The following is a 7,209-nucleotide window of genomic DNA, read 5'->3' on the forward strand; positions in this document are numbered from 1 at the left end:
AGAACTGAGAGAAATGCAGAAGACAAATTCATAATTATACCGAAAAGACTGCAACAATCCTCTCTCAACAAATAATAGGAAAAGTAAACAAAAATTAGTGCAAATGCAAAAGACTTAAGCCAACCACCTTAACCTCAACCTGATGGAATTCACAGAATACCACAAAACATCAGAATAAACATCTTTTTAATGTGCACCCAGAACACTTACCAAGATAAGCCCTCTCTAGGATCATAAAACAAATCTCAATAAATTTAAAAGGATTCACCTCAAAAAAGTATATCCTCTGACCACAGTGGGATTGCATTATAAATCAATAACAGAAAGATATCTGGAAAATCCATAACAATTTGGAAACCAAATAACAAACTTATAAATAACCCATAGGTCAAAGAATTAATCAGAAGGGAAATTTGGAAGTTATTTTAAGCGAACAAAAATGAAAGAATGTAATTAAAATTTGTTGAATGGAACAGAAAGATCTTAAATTAATTACCTTACCTTCCATCTCAAGGGGAAACAAAAGAAAAAGTCAAAGTAAGCAGAAAAAATAATAAAGATCAGAGTAGAAATCAATAAAATATAAAGGAGAAAACAATAGAGAAAAATCAATGGCAACAAAAGCTGCTCATCGGGGAAGATAAAACTGATTAATCTCTAGCCAGGTATGTGGAGAAGAGACACATCTCCCAGGCAGAAGAAACGTCGAATAACTGAGGTAGATACGCCCCCTCAAGGAGGTGGGGCAGAACTCCTCTCCCTAAGTGGGGGCTGTACCAGGACCGCCCCCCCCCCCAAGAGCACAGCACTGAAAGAGGGCTAAAGGGACAGCTCTGCAGGAAGGAGGTCAGGTCAGCCAGGTGGCCGGGCCGGCGTCCACAGGACGAGCCACGTTGACAGCGCGCGCGGACTCCCTGGAGGAGGAGGGCACCCTGGGGTCTTCCTCCCTGAAACTGATAATCCCAGTCCGACCAAAGACAGCAGATAAAACCTAACTGAGGGACATTCTATCAAATATCGGACCGGAACTCCTAATAAAACTGCCTGGATCATAGAAAACCAAGGAAAACCTGAGAAAAGTGTCACAACCAAAAGGAGCCTAATGAGATGTGACAACCAAAATGTCATGTGGTGCCCAGGACAGGGGACCCGCATGGACAGGGGACCCGCAGGGACAGGGACCCAGGACAGGGTCCCGCAGGGACAGGGGACTCAGGACAGGGGACCCGCAGTGACAGGGGACTCAGGACAGGGTCCCGCAGGGACAGGGGACCCGCAGGGACGGGGCCCAGGACAGGGGCCCACAGGGACAGGGTACCCGCAGGGACAGGGGCCCAGGACAGGGACCCAGGACAGGGACCTGCAGGGACAGGGGCCCAGGACAGGGGACCCGCAGGGACAGGGGCCCCGCAGGGACAGGGACCCTCAGGGACAGGGACCCAGGACAGGGGCCCCGCAGGGACAGGGGCCCCGCAGGGACAGGGACCCTCAGGGACAGGGACCCAGGACAGGGGCCCCGCAGGGACAGGGGCCCCGCAGGGACAGGGACCCTCAGGGACAGGGACCCAGGACAGGGGCCCCGCAGGGACAGGGGCCCCGCAGGGACAGGGACCCTCAGGGACAGGGACCCAGGACAGGGGCCCCGCAGGGACAGGGGCCCCGCAGGGACAGGGACCCTCAGGGACAGGGACCCAGGACAGGGGCCCCGCAGGGACAGGGGCCCCGCAGGGACAGGGACCCTCAGGGACAGGGACCCAGGACAGGGGCCCCGCAGGGACAGGGGCCCCGCAGGGACAGGGACCCTCAGGGACAGGGACCCAGGACAGGGGCCCCGCAGGGACAGGGGCCCCGCAGGGACAGGGACCCTCAGGGACAGGGACCCAGGACAGGGGCCCCGCAGGGACAGGGGCCCCGCAGGGACAGGGACCCTCAGGGACAGGGACCCAGGACAGGGGCCCCGCAGGGACAGGGGCCCCGCAGGGACAGGGACCCTCAGGGACAGGGACCCAGGACAGGGGCCCCGCAGGGACAGGGGCCCCGCAGGGACAGGGACCCTCAGGGACAGGGACCCAGGACAGGGGCCCCGCAGGGACAGGGGCCCCGCAGGGACAGGGACCCTCAGGGACAGGGACCCAGGACAGGGGCCCCGCAGGGACAGGGGCCCCGCAGGGACAGGGACCCTCAGGGACAGGGACCCAGGACAGGGGCCCCGCAGGGACAGGGGCCCCGCAGGGACAGGGACCCTCAGGGACAGGGACCCAGGACAGGGGCCCCGCAGGGACAGGGGCCCCGCAGGGACAGGGACCCTCAGGGACAGGGACCCAGGACAGGGGCCCCGCAGGGACAGGGGCCCCGCAGGGACAGGGACCCTCAGGGACAGGGACCCAGGACAGGGGCCCCGCAGGGACAGGGGCCCCGCAGGGACAGGGACCCTCAGGGACAGGGACCCAGGACAGGGGCCCCGCAGGGACAGGGGCCCCGCAGGGACAGGGACCCTCAGGGACAGGGACCCAGGACAGGGGCCCCGCAGGGACAGGGGCCCCGCAGGGACAGGGACCCTCAGGGACAGGGACCCAGGACAGGGGCCCCGCAGGGACAGGGGCCCCGCAGGGACAGGGACCCTCAGGGACAGGGACCCAGGACAGGGGCCCCGCAGGGACAGGGGCCCCGCAGGGACAGGGACCCTCAGGGACAGGGACCCAGGACAGGGGCCCCGCAGGGACAGGGGCCCCGCAGGGACAGGGACCCTCAGGGACAGGGACCCAGGACAGGGGCCCCGCAGGGACAGGGGCCCCGCAGGGACAGGGACCCTCAGGGACAGGGACCCAGGACAGGGGCCCCGCAGGGACAGGGGCCCCGCAGGGACAGGGACCCTCAGGGACAGGGACCCAGGACAGGGGCCCCGCAGGGACAGGGGCCCCGCAGGGACAGGGACCCTCAGGGACAGGGACCCAGGACAGGGGCCCCGCAGGGACAGGGGCCCCGCAGGGACAGGGACCCTCAGGGACAGGGACCCAGGACAGGGGACCCGCAGGGACAGGGGCCCAGGACAGGGACCCAGGACAGGGACCTGCAGGGACAGGGGCCCAGGACAGGGGACCCGCAGGGACAGGGGCCCCGCAGGGACAGGGACCCTCAGGGACAGGGACCCAGGACAGGGGCCCCGCAGGGACAGGGGCCCCGCAGGGACAGGGGTCCTGAACAGAACAGAAAAAGCACCTTCCAGCAGAAACACACAGGAGATGCTTAGGTAATTTACAGCTCTCTAGTAGCAATATTTAAAAAGAAAAAAAGCCGACAAAATTAATTTTAATATATTTTATTTAAGCAAACATATAGAAAATATCACTTCAACATGTACTGTATGAAAAAATATTGAGCTATTTTACATTCCTTTTTTCATACTAAATATTTGGGATTTGCCGTGTAGTTCAGAGGAGGCAGGGTGCAGGCGCTCCACACCCGTGAGGGACCGGCAGCTCCAAGCTCACAGTACGATCTGAAGTTGACAACAAGTGGAAACGACTATAATCACGGAGAGGACTCTCGGTTAATTGCAGGCTGATACACAGACATCACTTCCTCTGACAAGTTTCAGTTTGTGGTTACAACAAGCAGTAGCAGCTTTGTTAAGATTCTCTACACATTCTCGTTGGTCCAGAGTCTCTTCCCTGCAAACGATGCCCGCGGGAGACTGGCCACGCCACGGACGGAAATAAAAGTCTTTGCTGATGAGCACAGAGCCTGGGGGATGCTCACGTCTCTTAAAAAGGCCTAAACAGAGAGAATATGTTTGCAAATCACCTGTATGATCAAAGACGAATATCCAGATATAGGTAAAGAATTCTCAAAACTCTGTAAGAAAACAAAAACCCAATAAAACACGGGAAAACATCTCAGCAGACACAATTTCACGGCCGCTGAGCGTATGAAAGCACGCCCGGGGCCATTAGGCACCAGAGAAACGGCAAGTTAAAGCCCCCGTGAGAGGCCAGCGCACACCCGTGAGGACATCGGAACCGGAGACACGGACGGGAGGAGCCCGCAGCTCTGAGCGCACGCGCTGCCCGCGCCGGCCAGGCTCCGCGGTCGTGAGCCGCGGGCCCCTCCCCGGCCTCCGGGGACACGGCGGCATTTATCCAGAGAGGCGCTGACACAGCTGTTCACGGCGAATCATTTATAGCAAACGCCGGAAACAACGTTGAGGGTCAACAGGTGAACGTGTCTCCCTGCGTGCAGGGAGCGCAAAGGTCTCCGCTGCAGTTCTTCCCACACGGTCTGCCCGCAGCCGATCCGCCGACCTGCGCGGGGACCCTCACCTACTTCAGGGCACACGAGCGCCGGCTTCCGGGCGCTTCCCTCTCACTGTGGGCGTCTCCTTCCGTGCTGGCGTCCTACCCGTTCGCACGGGAGCGTTCCACTTTTGGACGTGGTTTGACACGTTTGCGTACCCTCCTGTTATTCTTCCTTTTCGGCAACAACAAAGTGAGGGAAAGAGCAAACTTCCTCGAGGTCTCGGCCAGAGCGGGGGAGCCACGGGCTAGTCAGAACGAAGGACGTGGCAGGTGCACTCCGGGCAAGCCCGGGATGTGGGTCAAAGCCGAGATGACTCCATCAGAAACACAAGGAAGAGAAATTCCATAAGCTTTCAATTCAGGAAAAAAAATAAACCCAAAGGAGAAGAGGAACATATTAAATACAGAACAGTCATTTAAAAGTAAAGCAAAAAACGCGCATCTGTGTGTAGCAAAATGGTAATATCACGAGGTAATTCCTGAAAGACACACACCGTGACCGCACCGGCCAAAGTGACCAGGAAGCAAGCAGAAAACACGAACACGCCCGATCAGGAATGAGGGGCTACGGTTCGAACGGGGGTATCTCAGTAACCACGAGGGCGTCCACACGACCATCAATGCCAACCAACATGAAAGCGCGCGATTCCCTAGAAAGAGGAGCGTGGAGCTCAGAACCACAGCAGAACGTGAAACGGCTGCTGCTGACACGCCCACCTGCACGCGCCGGGCACCCGGCCCCCTGAAGCCCAGCAGCGTCACCGGGATGGACGATCACGACGTCAGGACCGCGACCTCCGCCCCACGGCCGGCGGCACCATCAGCAGCTTCTGCCCGGCGAGCCCGAGCCCCCCGTGGCCAGGGGAGCGACTGCCTTTCCCGAGGAGCCGCGCTCGCGTCTCCACACGCCCGNGCCTGTCCTCCCTGCCGAGGCCACAGCGTGCACAGCAGCGCTCTCCGCGCCCGGGGGCCATGCCCACAGGGAGGCCGCTGGCCCCCCGGCTCCGTCCCCAGACCCCCGGGTGCCAGTTTCTGGGAACACTCATCCCCTCACGGAGACTGTGCCTATGTGACAACAGTGCTTACTTCCTAGTGACGTTTCCGTGCTGGCTGTCCCGTGGCGTCCCACGGGCTGGGAGAATCGCGCGCGCCTGCGGCCCCAGCACCCGACCCTGCCGGGCGGGAAGAGGCGTCCTCAGCGGTAGGAAAGCCGGGCTGGGCTCCCCTGAGCTGCCTGGGACACACCGGGACGCAGGCGCTCCATCCAGGACACGCACACCGTCCTGTCTGACCTACACAACAGGCCTGCACGGTCGGCGCAGCGGCCGTCCCGCCCGGAGCCACGCCGGGNNNNGCGGCGGGCTCTCCCGCCGCCGTGGGATCTGAAACGACCCGGGCTGCCCGGGCCCTCTGTGCTGCCCCCTCACCTACCAGGCCCACAGTTCTGCCAGAAACCCCCACCCGGGGCCCCCCAGAGAGGCCTCCGTAACCCGCAAGTCGTGCCTCCTCAGCTCAAGCGGAGTTTCTGTCCCCAAATCCGGGCTCGCGTTTTCCAGAGTGGCTTGTGCTCAGGACTAGAGGAGGAACACTGTCAACAGGTGTCAAGGTCAGACGCCTGGGGGACAGCTCTCGGGGACACAGGTGAGCCTGCTTTCCAAAGCCCACATCACGCCACTTTGCTTTCACAAAAAGTCCACATCGGTGCCTGTACGGAGAGGATTTTCCAGAGAACTCCGGGGTGGTTTTGCAGCCCAGCACCATCGGGGANCTCCTTCGCTCCGCTCTGGCCGGGCTCGGGAACGTCCCACGGGAGGCTCACCACACACGGCACACGGGCATTCCCAGGCCGCCTGCCGGGACAGAACCCGGCTCCAAGTCCCACGTTTACAAACTCTTCCACTGAAACCAAACTGCTCTCCTATGGCGTTCAGACGCACTCTGCAGAGAGGGGGCCCAAGCACCCCGGGGAGCCGGGCGGGGGAGCCGGGCAGGCTAGAGGGCAGCGCCAGCCCTGAGAGTCACCCCTGTCCCCACGCGTGCCTGCAACCTGGCGAGGGGACGGCTCTCCTCACGGCTGCTCCATCCAGGGAAGAACCGATACAGTGAAAGGTGAGGGCTTTTAATTCTCTAAGTTTCACTTATGCAACATAATAAAGGCAGATTTATGTGACTTGATATGACATTGTTACAAAAAACAGTCCCCCCACATCTGATCAGTAGTATATAAATATTTACAGTGAAAAAATAGGAAGGAAAAAAGAAATCTTCATTATTCGAGTCAGTTTCTTTCCAATGCTCATCGGAATTTGAAAATAAAATAGTTCATTCAGTTCCTAGTCTCCGTATTTACATCGTCCCTTCGGCCGACAGGTGAGGAAGTCTAGGCTTGAGGGTGGCTCAAGTCACCCCTACGTCCTACACTATTTCAGAAGTTATCTCGAAAAGTAAATTAAATATAAAAATGTAAACTTTGAAAGAAGAATAAACGTGTAAAGGTTCTTACAGAGGTTAACATTTTATACACTATGAACCAAAATAAAATGCTCTGTATATTTTCTTAGTAAGGACATTCTGTTTCAACTCAGTTTGATTACGGAACAGAAACTGCCTCTGAGGAGGAGGTTAAAAAAATAGCAACAACGTTACCATCTTAACTGATGAACATCCATTGGTTCTAATTTTCTCTAAAAGCAACGGGTATTTCTGAAAAAGTGACAAATATAAATTATATCATGGAGAGCTTACGAAGCCTCAACGAAGTGTGGGATCTCTTAAATATGAAGACTTTAAAAAATAAATCTGAATATTGCAAACCAGCCTATTTAACTCGGTGATATTACAAATATATTCAACTCCACGTATAAAACCAGGCCTTAGATTCGACAGACTCCGCCACCAGGAGCGTGCACGCCGC

General features: G+C 58.1%; 1 protein-coding gene and 1 long non-coding RNA gene across 2 annotated transcripts in view; both read right to left on the reverse strand.

Moving 5' to 3' along the window:
* Positions 1-3,303: 3,303 nt before the first annotated feature.
* Positions 3,304-5,201, reverse strand: LOC144223219 (uncharacterized). The gene is made up of 2 exons (XR_013332627.1): positions 4,320-5,201; positions 3,304-3,774 (listed from the first exon to the last, which is right to left on the reverse strand). It is a non-coding gene; the product is annotated as an uncharacterized LOC144223219 (long non-coding RNA).
* A 176-nt stretch (positions 5,202-5,377) lies between these two features.
* Positions 5,378-7,209, reverse strand: part of TUBGCP3 (tubulin gamma complex component 3) — a 66,530-nt gene continuing 64,698 nt past the window's right edge. The window contains exons 23-24 of the mRNA XM_077754009.1: positions 5,592-5,739; positions 5,378-5,467 (exon numbers count right to left, since the gene is read on the reverse strand). Of these exons, the coding sequence (XP_077610135.1) occupies positions 5,378-5,467; positions 5,592-5,739 (238 nt within the window). The remainder of the gene's footprint in view (positions 5,468-5,591; positions 5,740-7,209) is intronic.

The sequence above is a fragment of the Crocuta crocuta genome, unplaced genomic scaffold, assembly GCF_008692635.1.
Source record: "Crocuta crocuta isolate KB4526 unplaced genomic scaffold, BGI_CrCroc_1.0 scaffold31, whole genome shotgun sequence".
In the NCBI taxonomy this organism is placed as follows: Eukaryota; Metazoa; Chordata; class Mammalia; order Carnivora; family Hyaenidae; genus Crocuta; species Crocuta crocuta.